The 23,336-nt window shown below is 42.0% G+C and overlaps 1 protein-coding gene across 1 annotated transcript; it reads right to left on the bottom strand.

Annotated features, from left to right (window-relative positions):
- Nucleotides 1–4,053: 4,053 nt before the first annotated feature.
- KPNA2 (karyopherin subunit alpha 2) lies at nucleotides 4,054–13,882 on the bottom strand. Its single transcript, XM_082860023.1, has 11 exons — nucleotides 13,810–13,882; nucleotides 12,374–12,471; nucleotides 12,084–12,221; nucleotides 10,158–10,246; nucleotides 9,009–9,277; nucleotides 8,645–8,739; nucleotides 8,285–8,548; nucleotides 7,860–8,093; nucleotides 7,436–7,618; nucleotides 5,793–5,942; nucleotides 4,054–4,383 (listed from the first exon to the last, which is right to left on the bottom strand). Exons 2-11 carry the CDS (start codon nucleotides 12,446–12,448, stop codon nucleotides 4,291–4,293), a joined length of 1,590 nt encoding a protein of 529 aa, XP_082716149.1. The 5' UTR covers nucleotides 12,449–12,471; nucleotides 13,810–13,882; the 3' UTR covers nucleotides 4,054–4,290.
- Between the last annotated feature and the right edge of the window lie 9,454 nt (nucleotides 13,883–23,336).

The following is a 23,336-nucleotide window of genomic DNA, read 5'->3' as shown; positions in this document are numbered from 1 at the left end:
AACTAAAGGCTGACAGAACATCCAACGTTGGGATAGACTCCTACCATTGAGTATAGAAACAAGCCATGTAAAGTCTCACGTTGATGTATATCTGTGACTGATTAAAGGGGGAAAAAAAGGGAGAGTAATAACAAACTTAGTCTAGGAGATAAAATGTGCCAAAATAGAGGCCTGTGGAAGAACTGAAGGAAAACTTTGCTGTTAAAAGGTTGGGAATAGCTGTTCTATGACTACGATACTTAGCTAGGATATTAATACTATATAGTAATTAGTACCTGTACTACTTTAATAGCCCAAAGGTCACTCACTCACTAAAATACAGTAGAGACAGATTTTGAACTCAGGCTGATCTGGCTCCTAATTACTAGTCCATTCCATAGCACTACCTCTCCAAACTAGGACAGGGAAAGACATTTTTGATTGTGAAAAGCGTGGGGGGAATGAACAAACTGATCAATTTAAGAGGGTTTGGTGACTACAACACCTACACAGTGTTATGAAACTGTCCCAAATATTTAGGAGGAACTGGGCATTTGTGGACACCAGAATTACGCTTTCAAACTATGCCCAAAACATGCCATTTAACTTACAAGTGTTCAAAATTAAATTGCTCTTCTGCCCTCAAAAAGCCCTACTTGATAGCTTGAGTGTTTTTTATCATCTTTATTAGCTGGGGTTAGGAAAGTTGAATCAGCCACGTTACTAAAACACTTTTCACGAACACTTTCCCTTGGGGGCGGGGAGCACCGCATGATTTGGCCAGGTTTTGTTAATCACAAATTAGGTCAACAGCCCAACCTCAAAAGAAAGAACCATTAATGACATATTTCAAGGGCTTTGCAAAATCAGCCAGCTGGGTCTTGGCAAGCTTCAGCAAGGGAGGAGGGAGGGAAGGAGTGGCCAGCTACACTTTCCCTAATGGCCTTCTGAACTTGGGGTCCTGTAGCTCACAAGGTTTCCAACTGCCCATGCAAACAAAACTGAAGACTTTGCTTCCACTGCTATTTAGAATGGAAAGGAACCTGCCACTTTGGTGACCACAATTTTGGTTTTAATTCTTGGTTCTGGGAAGCTCAAAAAAATAAATAAATGAATAAACAAGAGCAATTTAAGAGGCCTAATGCTGAAGCAAAAATCCTATTCAACAATGAGGATTTACTGTAACAAGAAATTATCCAGAATTTCTTTTCAGTGATGCAGCCACAGAAAGGTTGAAGAGAGGGACGGAAAAAAAATCAAACATCAGTAAGAAAAGGAATGTTTATTTCCTACCTTAATTCTAAAAATAGTTAAGTTGCTTGAAACGATTTAAAGCCAAGATACAATGTAGCAATTTAAAGAATCAGGGACTTCCCTGGTGGCACAGTGGTTAAGAATCCGCCTGCCAGTGAAGGACACATGGGTTCGAGCCCTGGTCTGGGAAGATCCCACATGCCGCGGAGCAACGAAGCCCCTGAGCCACAACTACTGGGCCTGCTTTCTACAGCCCGTGAGCCACAACTACTGAGCCCGCGCACCTAGAGCCCGTGCTCCACAACAAGAGAAGCCACTGCGATGAGAAGCCCGTGCACCGCAACGAAGAGTAGCCCCCGCTCGCCACAACTAAAGAAAGCCCACGCGCAGCAAAGAAGACCCAACACAGCCAAGAAAAAAAAAAATCAATACTCGAGGAAATATTTAACACTGACGTTCAATCTTCTAATGATAATGTTAACATTTTTTTTGGCTGCGTGGCATGTGGGATCTTAACTCCCCAACCAGGGATCAAACCCACAGCCCCCTGCATTGGAAGCACATAGTGTTAACCACTGGACCACCAGGGAAGTCCCAATAACGTTAACTTTTTAAAGATTTTTGCAACAAGCAAAATAAGTGTCTGCAGTTTTTACTTTTATATTTCACTAAAATTTTGTGTTACCTTCCCACCCTTACTTACAACTAATACAAAAATCAAACAGGGCTTCCCTGGAGGTGCAGTGGTTGAGAAACTGCCTGCTAATGCAGGGGACACGGGTTCGAGCCCTGGTCTGGGAGGATCCCACATGCCGCGGAACAACTAGGCCCATGAGCCACAACTACTGAGCCTGCGCGTCTGGAGCCTGTGCTCCGCAACAAGAGAGGCCGCGATAGTGAGAGGCCCGCGCACCGCGATAAAGAGTGGCCTCCGCTCGCCACAACTAGAGAAAGCTCTCGCACAGAAACGAAGACCCAACACAACAAAAATAAAAAAATAAATTAATAAAACAAAGGACTAGTCTTTAAAAAACAAAATCAGTTATAGGCAAAGATAATTAAAATCTTAGACGAGATTTAAAACTGCTAGCTTAAAAATGTAGTGCATTAGTAAAAGCAATTTAGACATTTTATGAAAGAGGGAAAAGTTGGTGGCTGTACAGTGTTTTATCACTTTTTAAAAATCAAGCTGAATATAATATAAAACCTCAAAAAATACCTAAGATTTTATCCAGTTAAGTTCAATAAGAACATACAAATGGCTCTCTGGATTTTAACTCCAAGGAAATTAGTATGTTAAGAATTTTATCTAAAATATGAAAATGTATTTTTAGAAATCAGCTGCCTCCCGTCCATTACTTCACTGAGTCATGCCTTTACGCTAACAAATCCAGGCCTTGTACTCTTATCAAAGTGTGTATTACACTAGTCCCTTTAAAGCCATAAAGCTCCACCTACCTTAAAGCAAAAGCCTAGGATGTCCAGGTTTACTTCCACATTTTCTCAAGTGAAAGACTTCTGGATGCAGCAACCAAGAAGGGACTTATGCTGGGGAAAGGGGAGGGAAAAAGGGGAGTGGAGCACGAGGTAGGCAGGGAAGGGAGGACAGGCTGCAGAGTCGCAGTCTGGTTACTTCTCTCCTCCTCCCCCTCCCACCCACCCCCTCCCCCCGGCTTTTATAAAATATTTATTTTTGGCTGCGTTGGGTCTTCATTGCTGCACGCAGGCTTTCTCTAGTTGCAGAGAGCAGGGGCTACCCTTCATTGCGGTGCATGGGCTTCTCACTGCGGTGGCTTCTCTTGTTGCAGAGCACGGACTCTAGGCACATGGGCTTCAGTAGTTGTGGCTCGCGGGCTCTAGAGCGCAGGCTCAGTAGTTGTGGTGCATGGGCTTAGTTGCTCCGCGGCAAGTGGGATCTTCCCCAACCAGGGATTGAAGCCATGTCCCTTGCATTGGCAGGCAGATTCTTAACCACTGTGCCACCAGGGAAGTCCCAGCTTTTATCTTCTGTGGTGGAAAAAGGCAGTGGAGGCTTTGCTCATCACTTTTCCAACAGTCAAAAAAGCAGCCAAAAATAAATTTAAAAAAAAAAGGCAGAAACTAACAGTTGTACTTTAAAGATGCATTTCGTTTTCCTGAGACTTCTGGGATACTGTAGCTAACACTCCACCCCCTAACCCCTTCCTTTTCTGCTAACAGCATAGCAACTCTTTCAAGTAGTGGCTTTCACAACCCAGGCTGCACAGATGGAGCACCTGGGGATTAAATTAAAAACTTAAGTACACTATTTCAACCCCACCCCTTACCAATTAAACTTTCCCAGTTGTTGATGCCAAGGTGCAGCCTTGAAACCACTTTCAGCCTTGAAATTTCAGAGGAATGAATTCCACTTGTAGCTCCAGGAGAAATTTATGATTAAATTTAAGATTTTTATCCCATCTCCCTGGCCAGTGAGCCTTGAGAAGACATTGGCTCAGGGCTTCTGCGAAATTTTATTTGTTCTTTGGTGAAAACTTCTGAAAAAAATTTTTCTGACTGGTGTGAAATGGATGTGAAGACTAGAAGTGCCAATGGCCATTTTCACCAACCAAGAGGGGAAGCAGCCTGGAGCAAAGCCAGAATTCAGAAGTGGGCAGGAAGTTATCAATCTCGTATCCTTGATGACATAACAAACCTTACATTAAATGATGTCTGCAACCAAAACTACACCCCTGGTTAGAGTCACATCCGTTCAATTCAGCTCCCCTTCATTTGCAGCCTTTAAGAGCTCTAAATTAGAAAGTAACACATCGGCATGGTGAAGTAAAGAAAAGGGTGGAATTTAATCTTTATTTACAGGACACTGCAAGATATGAAATTCCACAAAGAAATAAGAAACCCATTGAGAGGAGAAGCTTCATACAGTATGTACAGTTTGGAACTGTTCAAGTATAGTTTCTTTGTAAAAAGTGCTACAATGACAAACCACGTGTAAAGAGTTCTTAGTAGAGAAATAGTAAGACAAACTTCTACCAAACATAGTACACAACAAACAACTTTATGCCTCAGATGTACAATCTAAAAGTTGAAGGTCCCAGCAGTGCCATCCTGAACTTGGAATGTATACCCTTCAGAGGTAGTTTCTGGCACAACATTTTGATCTTCCTCTTCCTGGAAGTATTTAAAAACAAACAATATAATCCCATAAATATGGCACATTTCTAAGAGGTAGCTGCCTAGAAGTCTATATTTACTTTTTTCTTCTTTTATCTCAATTTATTTAGACTAAAAACAAAAACAAAAAAAAGTTTACACATTTCTCCCACCTCTGGCAACCACCAATCTGTTCTCCATATCTATGAGCTTGTGTGTGTGTTTTTTAACATTCCACATATAAGAGAGATCTTATGGTATTTGTCTTCCTCTGTCTGACTCATTTCACTTAGCATAATGCCTATAAGGTATTCACTCTTCAAGTCTTCATTTGTGTATTTCACCTTTAATCCTGAAACACACTTCAATATCTCAAATAGTGGAGGGAGGGATACTGAACTTGCCTGAGAGGGGAAGATTCTGAATGGGTTAAGAAATGCTACTACAACATGGATACAACTAGAGATTATCATACTAAGTGAAATAAGTCAGAAAGACAAATACTGTATATTACTTACATGTGGAATCTAAACTACAATACAAATGAACCTATCTGTGAACCAGAATCACAGACATCAAGAACAGACTGGCGGTTGCCAAGAGGGAGGGGGATAGGGGAAGGATGGAGTGAGAGGCTGGCGTTAAATGTAAGCTATTATACATAGAATGGATAAACAAGTTCTTACTGTACAGCACAGAGAACTATAGTCAATATCCTATGATAAACCATGGTGGAAAAGAATATATACAAAAAAGAATATATATGTATAACTGAATCACTTTGCTGTACAGCAATAATTAACACAACATTGTAAATCAACAATACTTCAATAAAAAATTATAATATTAAAAGAAAAAAATTTTTAAAGAAAGTTTCTACAATTAACAGGAAAATAGAGATTTTTTTAACCTGTTACTTTTCAGTAGGCAAGAGCAAAACGGATTAGGCCAGAGAATGGCTGTGGGGTCGGCCTACTTCTCCAACTCCTACACAAACTTAGTCTCAAGATTCCAAGATTCATGGGACTTCCCTGGTAGCACAGTGGTTAAGACTCCGCGATCCCAGTGCAGGGGGCCCAGGTTCGATCCCTGGTCAGGGAACTGGAGCCCACAAGCATGCCGCAACTAAGACCCAGCACAACCAAATAAATAAATTAAACAACAACAACAAAAAAGATATTCTAAGATTCGTGAGGCTTTTCATTCGAAAGTAAATTGGTGACTTTTTAATATCTCAGGTTACAAAGATGGTATTATCATCAAGCCAAACATTAAAGGAGCAAATATGTATGTCATCTCCTACTTACACTAATATTTTACTGTATTTATCAGGGCTCATTAAAGAAGTATGAGGAAAAAAAAATCTTACGGGCTTAATCCTAAGTGTGTATTTTCCCAGTGCTTATTAACATTACCAGGTTACTCACCTCCACAGAGAAATACTTCTCAATCAAGCTTAATGAAGCTTTGTACACAGACTCATTTTCATGGTTTTGTAGAGCTTCAATTTTGTCCAAACCTCCACATTCTTCAATCATTATACTAAGTTTCTCAGTTTCACCTAGTTTCTCAGCAGCCTAAAAAAAAATTTCCAAGTTTAGTAGCTTAAACTTTGAATGTTCTGTTTTAATGAAGAAAACAATGTCTATGTTTGACTATCAATATATATCAGACAGAAATAAACACAACAGTTCCTTCCATAATCCTATGAGATAAAACTATCTCCATTTTTATCTACATTTTACATTTTTTAAAAATTCAAGGGAATCAGACCTGTACTTGCTCTTAGCAACTACTTCTGTAGCCTTCAGCCACAACGATCATAGTATAGTTCTCAATCTTTTCTGTGCATCAAAATCACCTCGGCAACTTTAAAAATGACGGTATATCCAGGTTCAATTGGTCTGTGATGGGAATTGGAAATTACTAGTGTAAAAGCACCCCAGATAATCCCAAAATGTATGTAGTCAAGGAAGAGAACCATTGTCCAAGAGTAAAGAGGGCCTACGGTATGTAAAAACAAATTCCCTGGACTAGATTATTTGATGATATCAAGAACCTATTAGGTGTAAGAATGATATTGTGGCTAAATATGTTTTAAAGTTCTCAACTTTTAGAAGAAACATAAATTTTAAAAAATGAAATTACTTACTTGCTTCAAAATAAAATTTTAGGGCTTCCCTGGTGGCGCAGCGGTTAAGAATCCGCCTGCCAATGCAGGGGACACGGGTTTAAGCCCTGGTCTGGGAAGATCCCACATGCCGTGCAGCAGCTAAGCCCGTGCACCACAACTGCTGAGCCTACGCTCTAGAGCCCGTGAGCAACAACTACTGAGCCCACATGCCACAACTACTGAAGCCCATGTGCCTAGAGCCCGTGCCCCACAACGAGAAGCCACCCCAATGAGAAGCCCGTGCACCGCAACGAAGAGTAACCCCCACTCGCCGCAACTAGAGAAAGCCCGCACGCAGCAATGAAGACCCAATGCAGCCAAAAATAAATTAATTAATTTAAAAAAAATAAAATTTTAGGTGAGTAGAAAAAGAGGCCAAATGTTGACAATTATTTATGCTAGGTGATGGATACACTAGGGATCATTATTCTAAACTCAACTTTGATATGTACAAATTTCCATAATCTGAAGTTTAAAGTTGTTGAGTAAGACCTACCTACCACCAAACACTATGACAAGTGCCCTGTGCTAGCATGCTTGGATCAATTAGGAATGGAACCAGAAGAAAAATATAATTAACTAGGTCATTCAAATTTAATTTCACCAAAATTCAGTATGAAACTGGGGAATTAAAAACTCTTGACAAAATAAATAGGTATGAATAGTGTCCACATATGTACCTGACCTCAATTCAGGTGACATCATTCACCTGTCATCTCCTTTATCTCTCTTACAATAATCCGTTGTCACACCTTTTATCCAGAGTGTGGCCCCCATAAATGTCTCTCTGATTCTGTGGCCCCCTGAGTAAGCTCAGCTGCCCCCACCCCAGTCACCTTCATAGCAAACCAATTATCAAGTCCAAATTCAAACACATGCCACCTTCTTAAGACTTACCTGAAAGATATTTGAGATGGCATCCAGAATAACCAGAATAATTTTAGTGTCTTTCGCAGTTAGGAGGTTCATCAACGGTTCTATTATGCCACAATGAACAAGGTATACAATCTGCTCAACTGTTCCGCCGCTTGTGTAGTTGGTCACAGCCCATACAGCTTCCTTTTGTGTCTTAAAGTCGGCCTAATTAACATAAGGAAACAGGTTTATTTCAGAATGGTCATAAAAATAAGATTCCAAAAGTACTGTTTTAGAAAAACGGTGACTAAAACTACCAACTGGTTCTATCCAAGCTTAAGTAAAAGAAATGATTATTATTTAGCAAAGGCAGTTAAGTAGAACTTAACATTAGTACATTAAGAATCTACCAAGTGCCTGTCCATAAACACTAACAATCCCTTATTAAGTCCTAAGACTTCATTACCTTAGAGAGAATGCCAACAAGGAATGGAACTAATCCATGATTTACAACTTGCTGTATCTGGTCCTGGCGGCCAGCCGTGATGTTTGACATTGTCCACGTAGCTTCCTTCTGAATATTAGTTTTGGAGTTTGTAAGCAGGCTGGGAAAGATGGCAAGTGCTCCTGCATCTATTACAACCTGAGTCTGTTCATCTGTCCCAGTGACAATATTCCCTATGGCTCTCAGCGCGGGAGTCTGAAAAGGAAAAAAATGTTGACGCTGGCGGTTATCCTTTATCTTTTCCAGCACTGCTCAAAATCTCTATACCCTAAAAGTTTTGACAAGTAAGAAGCTCATTATATGGCCTAAAATAGACAATATGTCAATATTAGTACCAATTGATTATGCTCTTTAGAGTTTATATTCTCACCTGAAAGTTAACTTACCACAATTGGCAATTCAGTAGCTCCTAAAAGCTTCACAAGTTGGGGTACAACCCCAGTTTTCACAACCATTTCAATCCGTTCATTTGGACCATCGGTAAGGTAGGAAATAGCCCAGCAGGTATCAGCTAAAACTTCTGGATCATCGTGATGCAGGAGACGAACTAAAGTAGGAAGAATTTGCTCAACAGCATCTAAGGGGGGTGCAGGATTCTTGTTGCGACAAAGATTTGAAAGTGTCCAGGTAAGATTACGTAAGTAACCACACTAGGGGAAAAGAAGAATGCAATGAAGTGCTCTGTTTTTTGAGAAGGTGGGAAAATTAAAATCAATGAATAACTTGATGTATGTTAAGTAACTTACCGCTAAAGATGACAAATCAGGAACCGCCAAAAGTGCCAACAGCGGGTCAACTGCACCATACTTGATAACCAAGTCTCGGAAAACTGAGCCGTCACCTTTAAAAAAAAAAAAAAAAAGGCAAAAGTTAACCGTAACTACTTGTCTAGCACCATCAATTTCAGTGACTGAGTGCACCAATGTCTTGAAGCAAAGAAAACACTCTCAGAAATTCCTTAAATTAGATGCCACTTCCACCCCTTATATGCACTGGAAGCAAGTAAGTTCAAAACCCAACACAGACGTCACTATTACTTATGACAAGGCACTTCTACTAACCTCAGTATGACTGAAGACACTCAGTCAAAAGAATCTTAAATCCAAGTACCTGCAATGTTTCCTAGAGCCCATACAGCTTGTTCACTGATGTGAGTGTGGGGAGATGCCAACAGAGAAATGAATGCTGCGATAGCACCTCCATCTACCACAGCCTTTGTCTGTTCTGATGTCCCGGAAGCAATGTTAGTGAGGGCCCAAGCAGATTCAAACTGAATGGGACTACAATCAGTTCTGCCCAAGAAGGACACAAATTTTGGAATCAAACCAGCCCGGATTATGCTGTCTATAGGGGGCTGTTTTTCCCTGGAAAGCAGCTTCCTAAGGGTAAGCAAAAAGAGAAACAAAAATTGAAGGTGATTATCAAAACACATTCATATAAAAAAACAATTTAAAATGCAACTCAAGAGTTTAGAACTTTAAACCACCTTTTACAGTAAAGCACTAAATGCTGAGACATTCTGGAATTTAAGAGGAGCTGAGCAGACTGGCTGCATGGCGCTACCATAAGTTGCGTCGTAAACTACTTTTTTTCCAAAACTGAGATATTACCAATAATGTAGAACCTTCTCTCTGCATCTCTGCAGAAATCTCCTTTAGATCTTATCACTTTTTAAAAACTTTGACAATCTGATAGCATTGCACTCTCATTGTTAATTTAATTTGCATTTCTCTGACCACTAGTGAAGCTAAACATCTTTTCCATGATCATTTGTCAACTGGATTTGCTTTTCCCCACACTGTCAAGCTACAGAAATTATTAATCCTTTCTATTATGGATATCACAAATATTTGTGTACGGTGGAAGATAAGAGTCTACATATATTTATTTCCTAAATGGATGGACCATTCTAAATAAATGGGATAGCACCTCCTTCCCATTAGCTATTAGGGATAGCTAATCCCACTTCCTGAATAATTCCTCCTTTCCCTGACAGACTTGAAATGCCACTCCGACAAAAACTTTGTAATTTTGTTAAAAAGTACACCAAAAGGTTAACAGTGATTATCACTAGAGGTAGATGGAATTTAGGCAATTACAGAAAATTTTACATCCTCCTAAGGGAAGATTCTAATGAAAATAGGCCTAGGCCTGGCTTAAACTTTACTTCACCCACACCACCTGCTCATCACTTTCCCACTAAAAAATGTAAAAAGGCTGATTTCTTAGGTTACCCATGCTATAGCAGACAAGGCTTACCTAGCAGCTTGAGTAGCTTGGAGCTGGCTTTCCAAATTGTTGCTATTTATGCCTTTGACAATGTCATCAACAGACCAATTTACAGTGCCCTACAAGAAAATGGAATTAATTTTGCAAATTATCATTTTCAAGATTAAATACAGGACTTCCCTGGTGGCGTAGCAGTTAAGAATCCACCTGCCAATGCAGGGGACACGGGTTCAAGCCCTGGTCCGGGAAGATCCCACATGCCGCGAAGCAACTAAGCCTGTGCACCACAACTACTGAGCCTCTGCTCTAGAGCCCGTGAGCCACAACTACTGAGCCTGTGTGCCACAACTACTGAAGCCCACGCGCCTAGAGCCCATGCTCCACAACAAGAGAAGCCATTGCAGTGAAAAGTCCGAGCACTGCTAATGAAGGGTAGCCCCTGTTCACTGCAACCACAGAAAAGCCCATGTGTAGCAACGAAGACACAACGCAGCCAAAAATAAAGTAAATAAAATAAAATAAATTTATTTTAAAAAAAGGATTAAATACAAACAATAAAATCCCAACCCTAAGTTTATAATCAGTTACTAAGAGTTTAGCCCTACATTAAAATTTGCCTGTTAATGAAATATTCATTTTTAATATGTAGAACAATTCTCAAACTTGGTGTCATGATTAAACAAAGTCTCAAGTAATGAAGTATCCCAGCATTTAGTCACTAGATAAAGTAGCTGTGAACAACTTTAAAAAAATGAATTAGAGCACTGTGAAGGTTATTCCTACCTTAGTCTAAATCACTTGCATTTAGATATGCTGGGATTTTTCATATCTAAGTTTGTTATCTATTCATTTCCATAGTAGTGTTGCACATATAAATGTATAGGTTGTGATCATAGGTTTGAGTTAACTGTAGCATTGCTTTGAGAACCAATGCTACAGTTAGCTCAAAAAGACAGTGTCCCTTTCTCCCTATAGGCTTACAACTTAACAAGGAAAATGTGACAAGCAAACAACCATATAATAAATGGCTATATGTATAACACTACATACATATATATATATATATATATATATATATATATATATGGTGTTATATGTATATAGTGTTATACAGAATTTACTCTCCTTTTTTGGTGCAGAATGGAGTGCTACAGGAATTCTGAGAAGGGAGCATTTTTCCTGTTAGGCTAACCAAAGAGTGCTATAAGGAGAAGATGGGATTTGAGTATAAAACTCGAGAAATAGCACATAGGTGGAATTCAATTAAAAAAAAAAAACTAATAAAATACGGAGCGCTAAAGTAAAGCATAACATGAAAAAAAGTAGGAAAGTGCCCAATATCTTTGAAAGATGAAATACATAAATTTGAAAATCTAAGATGGGTCTAATTTACAAAAAACCTTCAAAAAATAAGGATTTAAAACCATAAAATTTCTAAGATGTTTAAAGCAGAATTTTAGGAAAATTTTTAGGTAAGTAGTATGTGGCACAGAATGAAGGGAAAGATAAAATTAGGAGACTACTGAAAGTATTTCAGTACTGAGGAAAAAGACCTGAATCAAGCTGGTGACAAGTACAAAAAATAGAGAAGAAAGGAAGGAAGGAAGGGAAAGAGAAAGAGAAAGAAAGAGGTAGAAATAAGATGGTTCTGGACATGATTAACTTTCAATTAACAGTTAAATGGCCAGGTCAAGGTATGAGCTGGCAACTGAAAATGCAGGGAAACTTGAAGGGAGATCAGAGCTAAAGACAACCTTAGGATCAGCTTCAGTAGATTTCGGAGGGTGGGCAGGAAAAAGACAACCCATCAGAATTACTGCCGGGGAGCACACAAAAACAGATCTTCACATTTGATAGTTAAAACCACAAAGCTAGGAATGTTATTTAAATTTCTAAGAAAAGCCCCATATTGATTTTTCTGGGTTTACCGTAATTCATAAGCTAAAATATCCTTACCTGGTTGTTGCGGTTTTCCTGCAGTGGAGAAGCAGCATCATCTGGAAAAGAGCTGACATTTCTCCTTTTCAGCATCTGGTCATCCTTCTTAGCTTTCCTGAGCTCCACATTAACTTCTATTCGGCGCCGCCTCATTTCCTTGAGAAAAGACAACATATTATCTCACCTATTACAATCAGTTTTTGTTGCCAAGTGAGGGCACTTTTTCAAATTCGCTCAAAATTTCGACCCCCTTTCCAAATATATTCCCGTTTAAAAAATATCATAGGAAAGCAACAGAAGGTACTCACTGTACTGTCTTTCCCCTTGTTCTTGAATCTGTTAAGGCGGGCAGCTGGTGAATTAGCATTCTCATTGGTGGACATGGTTATGAGACAAAGGCAGAAAGCTGTAAGATGAGGGAGAGAAAAAAACTTCCCTTTTATCATTTTGATGTGCAATAAGATGAGCATTAATGGAATTATCAAACACATATTGAGTCTACATTTCTATATTAGAGGAAGAACTTCCTTTTTCAGCACTATTAAACAGCTTTGGCCAAATGATCTTCGGCCCCTCCCCTCTGAAGGGCTGATAACTTCCTGGAGCAGTACTGTCCACCAGAAATATAATGCAGGCTGCATAAATTTAAGTTTCCTAGTAGCCATATTTTTAAAAAAGCAAAAAGGAACAAAATGAAATTAACTTCAATAATATATTTTATTTAACCCAACATATATTTTCTCATTTCAACACGTTACATCAAAAAATTACTGAGATATTTTACATTCTTTTTTCTTCGAGATCTTGCAGGGACTTTAAGCTTACAGCATAACTCAATTCAGACTAGCCACATGCGTTTGGGGACTACCACACCGGACAGTGTGCCTCTAAACTCTATATGGGATCTATAAATAGTTAATTGAAGACAAAGTAGGGGAAATGAGGTTACAGTTAAAATCTATGTCCTAGGGGCCATAAATTCCGATCCTCTGGAGCCTCTACTGTCTTTAAAAGGCCCAAACAGGTACATTCTCCACGTTTGAAAATTTTTTTAAAATCGGATTCATCATTACATTGTGGAGTCTTTCATAAAATTTCCTGCCCACCCACCCTGAACACCTGCGACGCAGTTCTGCATCTTCAGCATCTCGCATACATTTTCATTTCCAGAAATTCTGAGCGAATCCACTAAATTAGGCTGATATCAGCTGTGCTTCACTCAAACTCAGCTACTTAAGAGCATTCTCCAAGAGAGCACAAAAGTAAAAGTCTTCCTTACAAGTGGCTATCTTTAATTCCATTCTGTTCTTTTACGAAATTGTGACACAACCAAACCTGGGCCTACGTGTTAAGAGACAGAACTTGCAACTGCCACCTCCATCTCCAGTCCCTTCCCCTGCCCCACGCCCCCACCCCCGACCCCATTTCGGGGAAGCAGCAGCGGGAACGGGCGGAGGAGGAGCCAGAGGCGCTGGGCCCCCTACCGAGGCTTTCCTCCTCGGGCCTCACTCTGATTCTCTCTCAAAGACAATCGCGGCTGTTCGGAGGGCCTCGAGACCTACAGCCAAGCATCGTGCAACGCCCGTCTCGCCAACGAACTACGCCCCCGAGGCCTCGTTAACCAGAGAGGCCAAAGCCAGGCCCGGCACCTACCCCGGGCCTCCCCTCCCGCCGCCTGCAATCCGAGCGCGGCCCTGCGGGCCAGCCGTTGCCGCTCGGGCCGGGCTGCGGCCTCAGTTCGTACCTACACAGCCGGCTCAAGCTTCCACAGGAGGCGGTGCGGGGCGCACAGGCTGCGGATCGACTGCGCTCAAGACGTCCACCACGGTCAGCCAGAGGACGGTATGGCTCGAGCAGCCGGCCGGCGCGATTTAAATTTCCCGGTGGCCCCGCATTCCGATTGGCTGGTTCGAGCTTACGCTATGCGCCCATTGGTGGATTTGAAAAACACGTTGGGGCGGGGGTCAGAGGGCCCCGAAGAAGAGAGGATAGCATCGCGAGATAAGGGAGAGGCCGGGCTATCCCAGAGCGCCTTGCAGTTCGGAGGAGAAAGACTCCAGATCCCGGCATGCAGCGCGAAGGGCCAGTTCCCAGTCAGCCATGGCTGGAGCGTTGGCTTTTAGCAGTGGGTTTATGCCTGTATGGTGGATGGTAGTTTCCCTGGATGTTTGCCTTAAACAAGTACCACAAATGATTCCCAAAATAATTCTCTTTCAAAATCTTGATATAGAAATATATTGCTATGCATTTTTCCCCTGATAGGACCCAGAAGGAACTTGGCCGGGGTTTCTGGCCATCAAGGAGGGGAGGGGTAAGACAGATATGTGCTGCATTTTTTTAGGTGGTGTTGATGTTGTTTAACTTGCGTCATGCAAAAGACTGCATAGAAGGCATAAATATGGTAACAAAAGGTTTATTATGCCTGTTTCTCCAGTCTTATTTTTAATAATTTCAAATACAGTAGAGCTGCAAATCTTTATCCATATTTGCCAAATGTTAACATCTGCCACATTTACTATTTCTTTCTCTATGTAAATATATATACACACGGCTTTTACATATTACTTTTTGAACCATTTGAGAGCAAGTCTGAGAAATCATGTCCCTTTACCCCTAAATATTTCGGCTTATATCTTGTAAGAATTCTATTATATAACCACACCACAATCATCAAATTCAAGACAACTGAACTTTGATGCGATTACTTATTTATAGTCTGTGTTCAAATTTTGTCAATTGTTATAGTAATGATCTATGCTATATTTTATACATTTCTGAATAAAATGTTTGTATTTTCTTGTACTTTTTAAAACATCAATGATGGTTATCAGAACCTCAGGATTATGGGCCACTTTGTTGTCTTTTTGCAACTTTTCTGTATTCTGAAAAGGGTATTTTTAAGAAAAGCTGTATTGGCTTATTTTTTACTATAGATAAATTCAAACAATTATCTTCATCCCTTCTCGCAGGCACTTTTGCCAGCCTCACTCATTGTGTAGCAGCTATGAGAGTCATAGGAGGTTGATTCTACTCCCACCTAACCAATCAGCACAATCCTATCTCCCTAAATGCAAAAATGTGGAAGGATTTCACCTCCAAACCAGTCACTACAAGGCATTCTCTTGGCTACTGTGAATGGTTCTGGGGAAGTCATGTGACCTAAATTCATCCAGTTGGGAAGCCTGTGCCTTTTGTTTAATGATTAGAGGTTGGAAAGCAGGCTCTGTTCTTCTGAACGGAGAGATGTGAGTCCTAGAAATCTGAATTAGACAGTTGTAGAGAAACCAGGATCAACAGCCTGCCTTACCTCAGAAAGCTGCTTATATGACTTTGAAATTACATCATCCAATACATTTCCTTTGTTGTTTAAGCTCGTTAAATTGGGTTTTCTTTTTTTTTTTAATTTATTTTTTGGCTGCGTTGGGTCTTTGTTGCTGTGCGTGGGCTTTCTCTAGTTGCGGCTAGGGGGGCTACTCTTTGTTGCGGTGCGCAGGCTTCTCTTGTTGCAGAGCACGGGCTGTAGGCGCGCGGGCTTAGTAGTTGTGGCGCACGGGCTTAATTGTTCTGCAGCATGTGGGATCTTCCCGGAGGAGGGTTCGAACCCATGTCCCCTGCGTTGGCACGTGGATTCTTAGCGGTTGGATTCTTAACACTGCGCCACCAGGGAAGCCCCAAATTGGGTTTTCTTTTGCTTGCAAGTATTGGGTACTATGTGCCCAGAATTGTTCTAAGTGTTTTACCTTTATGAATACATTTAATCTTCACAACTCTGTGAGGTAGTATTATTATTTGTTCCATTTCACAGAAGAGTGGGTGGTTAAGTAACTTGTACAGGTTCGCACAGGAGTAAATGGCAGACAGGATTCAAACCCAGACCATCTCATTCCAGGATCCGTGCTCTCTGACCACTATTCTGTGCTTGCACCTGAAAATAACCTGAAACAGAAGTAAAATGTCAAAAGTGAAAGTTGCCTTTGAAAGATACAACCTTGTCCTGGGAAAGCATACACCCCCAACTGTTCCTATTGTAGTTTGGATGGAGATTCAGGAGAGGGTCTGTCTGGCCTAAGCCAATCAGTACATTCCATCTCCCAGACACAGGAATTTGGTGATAAAGATGTAACACAATGCAGTAAAATATTTACTGAGATTTTTGTGAGATATCCCCTCTCTTCCAGTGGACTGCGTGCTCTGATGATGTGAGCCTGAGAGTGAAGCTGCTCCAGAGAAGCAAACCCAAGTGTGCCCAAGTCTGAATAATTATAGTTTACCTGTCAGTCATTCTTTCAAGAACTATGTTCCACTGAAAAAGCAGCCAGTTTAGCCTGCAACTCAAACACTGAACAAATGTTTTCCTCAAGAGACAACCATTGAATTCTGTGGTAAGAGTGATTTATGCATAATTCCCATTTTGTCACACAAAATATTAAAAAGATGTGTACTCAAGGGTCGAGATTTAAATTAATAATTCTTATAGTGTCATCAAGGATGTTCTTAAGTGAAGCTGGCCCAAATTCCCTCCCCTCCCTCCACTGCACAAAGGTGAAGAATAACGATTATTGCTTAGTGTCACTGCCTTGATTCGCTGTGTCAGTTTTACCCACCATTGCTTCTGCACCATCGTTGCTATATGATTATTTATTATTCGCTAATAATGTCCTAGTTTTTGTGAAAAGCATTTCCTGGATGACTCAGGATCCACAGGTAATAAAAATGACACATAACAAACTGACACATAAGATTTGAAAGATGCACGCCAAAATGTTAATAGTGGTTAACTCTGAATGGTAAAATTATAATCAATTTCAATTTTTGTTTGGCTTACCCCCATTTTATACAATTTTTTAAATGAACAGGTATTATGTGTCTAGGAAGAAAACGAAATCGTGTATTTTTAAAAATAACAAATGCAGCACCTTTATATGCAACAAGCATACAGATACTATGCATGGAACCAGAAAATCTCTAAATCTTTATCGAAGACCTAGCTTTAGGATAAAAACAAAACAAAATTCGTATTATTTTGTATTTAGGGACCTCGTTGTATTTATTTTCCCTTCAATTCGGAGGTAAAGAAGAGATGGGGAGAAAAATGTTTGTAGGTGAGTGGGGGAGAAGGGCAGATTTGAAGAAAAGCCTGTTCACCCTGCAAACTCCCAACAGCTCCCAGCACATAATGTTATCCAATTAACGTACTTTGAATAAATGCAGGGAAAAAAAGGGAAGGAGGGAGCTGTTAGGGACGGGAAGGTTGGGGGGATGCAGTAGGACCTCACCCCAGAAGAAGGTCGCAGGAACTCTGCAAAATGCAGAAGCCCGGGACCGCCCTGGTAAATAGAATTAGAACGGGGAGAGGCCAAGCATTGGAATTTTGCTTAGAGTTCCCCCGCCCACCAAGTGCGCCTAGTATGCTGCCAGGACTGAGACCCTTCCGAAAACCCAAGAGGAAACAGCTCCCCCAGAGACACCCAAAGCCGCCCGCGTCCGGGCCACGCAGTACCAGGGCAATGGGGTGGGGCAGACCCTGCGCATGCGCGCGGAGGCTCTGGCGGCGGGACGGGTCGAGGGCGCAGGAGTGCGCAGGCGCGTGCTGCAGGCACTGGGGGCGGCTCCCAAATCACACACCGCCGGAAGGGAGGCCGCAGAGCGCGAGGGCGGTGCGCGATGATGGCATTGCGTAAGGGGACGGTGTGAGAACCCGGATCCCGTGGTGACCCAGTGGCCTAATGGATAAGGCATCAGCCTCCGGAGCTGGGGATTGTGGGTTCGAGTCCCATCTGGGTCGCACGGAGATTAATTTTGATGGAGAGAAACGCCCTGATGAGCTCGAAAGTTGATTTTGAAATGTCGTAATTTCGCTTTCTCTAAAGCGATCTCGAGGGCTATCCTATTTACAAATTAGGAAATGCATCTCCGAGTTCTAACAGCACTGAAATTGAGACCTTGCAAGTGAAAGCTAAAATCTGACCCAAAAGGGGAGCATTTACTCTTGCTTAGTTTATACTGATCTTTAAAAGAGAAAAGCCTTAGGAAACAGCAACTGCCAACTGGACAGATGGCATCATTTCTTTTTCTATCTTTTAAAAATGGGTTTCATCATGGGCAGCCACACATGCAAAACTTCCTCTCCATTCTTATCCCAAGGGGTGTGTGAACAGATTCAACTGTGCTGGGTCCAAACATTTATTTCCAGTACTAAGGAGAATATATAAGCAACTGTGTTTTTATCTGTGCTAAAACATACAAATATAATAAATATAATTTATGGTTTCTGCCCCTAAAGTATAATGAACAACAAATTGTAGTTGGAACATAAGGTTTGTATGTGTGTGTGTGTGTGTATTTAATTTGCAAATTACTGTAATAAAAGAAATACACTCAGAGTTTAAGTTTGTCAGACTGGTTCAGTTGACTAGCTTGAAAAGTTTAAACTCTTCTTCTAAAACTTGTACAAGAGGAATATCGAGGAATAAGTCCTACTTCTGAAAAACAACTTAAATACTAAGTGCGATGTGGTATCCTGGATTTGAGTCTGAAAAAGATAAAGGACGTTAGTGGAAAAACCAGTGGAATCTGAATACATTCTGGAGTTTAGTTACCAACAGTATGCCAATGTTGATTTCTTAGTTGTAACAAGTGTACATGGTAATATAAGATGTTAGCATCAGGGGAAACTGAGTGAAGGGTATATGGGAGCCCTCTGTTCTATCTTTGCAACTGTCATGTAAATCTGAAATTATTCCAAAATTAAAATTTATTAGAGAAAAAAACCCCTAAACAATCAATGGGGAAATTTAGCTGATACCTTTACCCCCAACCCTTCTTTTTTCTTTTTTGGCCACACCGTGCAGGATCTTAGTTTCCCAGACCACCCATCAAACCCGTGCCCCCTGCATTGGGAGCGCAGAGTCTTAACTACTGGATCGCCAGGGAAGCGCCCCCCACCTTTTTGAAGATTAGGAATGTAGTGCTGAATTTAAAAACTGGAACACATTAACAAATAAATAAGCCCAGGACATAATTTCCAGCTGCATTCTTGGTACCTCAGCGCTGACGGCCACATTAGGTCCTTGCTACAGTAGGTGCCCAAAAAATCGGAGCTGCATTGTCTCCTGCCTCCTACCTGTAGGCAGCATCTGGGGACAACGGAGAGTGACAATGTCTCTGTGGTCCAAAGGCAAGATTGCTCTCGTACACAATACTCAGCCTGAGGACTGGGCAGGACAAACTCCTCACACGTCCTCCCCTCTCTGGGCTTCTGACTGGCCTGCTCAGCCTCCAGCAAGCTCACCCTCCCACCTCATTTCTCTCCTACAGCATCTCCTCTCAGCCCAGCTCCTTCTCTCTGGCAGATGTTTTGTGACTCATTCACCATAGTTCATTTGGCTGAAGTCAATGCCTACTGAACACCCCACATTCAAGTCATTCCATGCAAATTCCACATTTTCCTCTTCCCTCACCTCCATCATCTCCTCCGTGTTTTCCCTCTTCTGTCTCACATGAAGAGATGTGTCTCCTCCAGTCCCAGGCCAGTCCCTCCCTCTGATTTTGCTTTGAACCCCTCTCTCCTCAGGAAACTTGTCTGACACTTAATAAACACTCAGAAGGTGGAAGCCCGTTAATTCCCCCCCTTGACTATGTCTTTCGTTTGCCTCTACTGGCTGTTTCCTTTGAGCCTCAAACATTCTACAGATTCTCCAGTCCTTAAAAGCTCACCCTTGGTCCAGGGCACCTGGCATGAGTCCTGGGCACCTCCCTCCATGCATTCAGGTTGCCTCAAGGGCAGCTCCTGAGTCCCCAGGGTCTCCTTCCCTCCACCTGCCATGTTCTCTTCATTCCTCTGTCGCCGGCCACACTCCTCCTGGAGAGGGACCTCTTGATTGGCAAATTTAAGAAATACCTTTCAGTCATTTTCTTGCTTGACTTTGACCTGAAGTTTGAAATTCATTTTATTATTTATTTATTTATTGTTTATTTTTGGCTGCATTGGGTCTTCGTTGCTATGCACAGGCTTCCTCTAGTTGCGGTGAGCAGGGGCTAATCTTCGTCACGGTTTGCGGTCTTCTCATTGTGGTGGCTTCTACTGTGGCAGAGCATGGGCTCTAGGCACGCGGGCTTCAGTAGTTGTGGCACGTGGGCTCAGTAGTTGTGGCTCGCAGGCTCTACAGCACAGGCTCAGCAGTTGTGGCGCACGGGCTTAGTTGCTCCGCGGCACGTGGGATCTTCCTGGATCAGGGCTTGAACCCGTGTGCCCTGCATTGGCAGGCGGCTTCTTAACCAATGCGCCACCAGGGAAGCCTCTGGCCCTTTCTTCTTGAAACACACCCTTTTCCCAGGCTTCCAGAAAAATGTGTTTTCTCTCAGTTCTCCAGTCAACTTCTCAATCTCCTTTGCTAGTTCCGTCTTGTTTCCAACAATGGAAACAAACCAGCCCAACCCAAGCAAAGCAAATGAGAATTCATTGGAAAGACATGGGGAAGGGAAGTGCTTACTAAACAGGGGGGCAAAACCGGAGGACCAGTCGTGGGAACCAGCCAGAATAAGGACACACCAATGGACCCCCAAAAGCAAGAAGCTGGAAGCACAGTGACTCTCAGAGCCAAGGACAATTGTCAGGAGGCCACCACTGCTGCCATCATTGCCCCCTGTCACGCAGCTAGACCTGCAGTAAGTGCCTCTGATAGTTTTCTTCATCCTAGGGTCACTTGCTCCAGAGTCAAGTTTCCCAGGAAAAGCTTACAATTGGCCCAACTTTCTCCTGTTGATTCATGGGGCCACAAAGGAATCACCCTCCCACCAATTCTTCCCTAAAAGGGGAAGAGGTAATTCCGTAAAAAGAAAAAGAGGCATGAATGCTAACTAGCCATGCAAAACACCGGCACCTATCCTCAGCACAAACGTTGTACATTTTATTTTGAGTATTCCATATTAATTGTTCCACCATGACTGTTGATTTTAGGTGATGTAGACTGGTTTTTTTTTTTTTTTCTCATTCAACTTTGTTTTAATGAGTCTCAAAATCCTCTGACACATTTTTGGTCCAGTTGCTTCCATTAAAAATTCTGATTTTAAGAACTAATAACTTAAAATTGCCACACACACACACACACACACACACACACACACACACACACACACGGTCCACAAAACGTTCTCCCTTCCGTCTGAAAGTTTTACGATGCATTGTTATCATCAACCAGGCTCATACTATTAAACTTAAATGGCCCAGTGAGACAGTTCTGAGACCGTTCTTCCACCACTGATTAAGCCTGGGGTGGCAGGCATTGGGGATAACACTCGTTCAGCCTTCTGCACTTCTGGGCAGACCTGGTAACCTTGCCATCTTACAATGCACAGGTTAGCCCCATAATGAAGAATCTTCTGGCCCCTTGTCTAGGAACTGCCTTAGAAGCTTGACAAACAGGGATGGTATGACTATATTATTGATGGACCTCATGAAAAGCATTTTAGGGCCTTACTAATTGTCCCCTTTTTTATCATTTTTCCTTTGTCCCCAAGCAATCTCAGGGGCAACGTGAGGAGTGGGTCAAAGGGTACAATATTAGTATTGTATTAGTCCAGTTTTTCAAAACTCATTTAAGAATGTCAGAAAGTACACCAGAATTAATATTAAAATACAAGCCAATGATATTAACATTCAGAGTGATCATACGTTTAAATTTTACCAGATTTCAGTATTAAAAACTACAGTAAAGTTGCCATTTTTCTCCACTCCTCTCGAAAAGTCCTACAAAAGCACAAGGGGAATGAGAAGCAGAACCACAAACAACACCATCAATGAAACTAGGAGATATCTGCAACTCCTCAAATAAAAGGAGAAGAAAGGGCTACCAAAAGCAGTGAGGAACCAACACGGATAGATACCAATTAGAAGAGGATGCTCATGGACGCAGATCTTAGGAAATGCCAGCAGAGGGCGCTTCTCCAAGGGGAGGGTCGCACCCTGACAGGCAAAACAATAATCCCTTGTTTGCAGTAAGACTGGGATGTGCGGACAGCGTCCCGTCCTCACAGGGACAGACACGTGTTCTGGGTATGGATTTGTCTGCTTTGCCTGCAAGGCTTCAGCTAGCACGACCATTCCTGGACTTGGACACTGCCAGAATGCGCAGGTCCAGGAACCAAGGAGAGGAGGTAGGGGTGGCTTCTCCCACTATGACCCCTAATAATTCCCTGGAAGAAATCTTTTTGCTTTCCTTGACAGTGATCTGAGACTCAGTGGGTCTAGAGGTTCTAGTGCCCGGTGGAGAGATCTTTAGGCCAGGAAATACTATCATGGCCCCATTCAATTGGATCTGAGGCTGCCCCTTGGCCATCTGGGACTCCTCAGGCTGCTGAATCAATAGGCAGAGAAGGGGGGCAGTCACTGTTATGAGCTGAATGTTTATGTTACCCCCAAATCGATGGGTAGAAGCCACAGTGTTACGGTATCAGGAGGTGAGGCTTTTAGATGAGGTCAGGAGGGTGGAGCCCCAGGATGGGATTAGTGTCCTTATAAAACGAAGAAGGGTCCAGAGCCCTTTCTATGTCTCTGTCTCTCTCTGTCTCTCTGTTGCACTTTGTCTGTCTGTCTGTCTCTCTCTGACGTGTGAGGAGACAGCAAGAAGGCAGCCATCTGGGAGCCAGGAAGAGAGCTCTCACCAGAGCCCAACCATACTGATACCCTGATCTCAGCCTTCCAGCCCCAGAACTATGAGAAATGAATGTTTGTGGTTTAAGCCGTGCAGGCTGTGGTACTTTGTTATAGCAGCCCCAGGTATGACAGTCCCTGAACTAAGCCTTGGTGAACGATGTGATTACCAACGGGAAAACGGTCTGCTACTTAGTGGAGGAAAGAGGAAATGTCTGGAATCCAAGGATTCACTGGGGGGCACATCTTAGTGTGCCCTTGTCCCAAAGACCCAGTTAATGGGAAAGTACAGCAATCCAATAAAGACAGGACCACCAAGAACTCAGGTCCTACAGGAGAAAAGTTTTGAGTCTCCTTACCAGGCATAGACCCCTGCCCAGCTGAGGGTAGGAGGAACAGGGAATAAATGATGGAAGAAGGCAGTTAAGATGATCAACTTAGACCTCATGGCCATTTGCAGAGGACCCTTCTAACAGCTACATTTATGTGAATTGGATCTTTTCCCTTCTCTTTAATTTCTACCTTATATAAATAGCACTGGTAGTAGCTAATAGCTTTGGAATCCATTAATTACTAGCTGTATAACCTTGGGTAAGTTACTTAACCTTTCTCTTATCCCT

This window comes from Leucopleurus acutus, assembly GCF_964270905.1.
Source record: "Leucopleurus acutus genome assembly, chromosome: 19".
Lineage (NCBI taxonomy): Eukaryota > Metazoa > Chordata > Mammalia > Artiodactyla > Delphinidae > Leucopleurus > Leucopleurus acutus.
This window is presented reverse-complemented; position numbering and strand designations above follow the sequence as displayed.

Coding starts and splice junctions, on each gene's coding strand:
- KPNA2 (XM_082860023.1), bottom strand. CDS start 12,448: ATGTCCACCAATGAGAATGCTAATTCACCAGCTGCCCGCCTTAACAGA. Junction 9,278..10,157: donor CAAGCTACTCAAGCTGCTAG/GTAAGCCTTGTC, acceptor GCTTACCCTTAG/GAAGCTGCTTTCCAGGGAAA. Junction 8,549..8,644: donor CTGATTTGTCATCTTTAGCG/GTAAGTTACTTA, acceptor CTTTTCCCCTAG/TGTGGTTACTTACGTAATCT.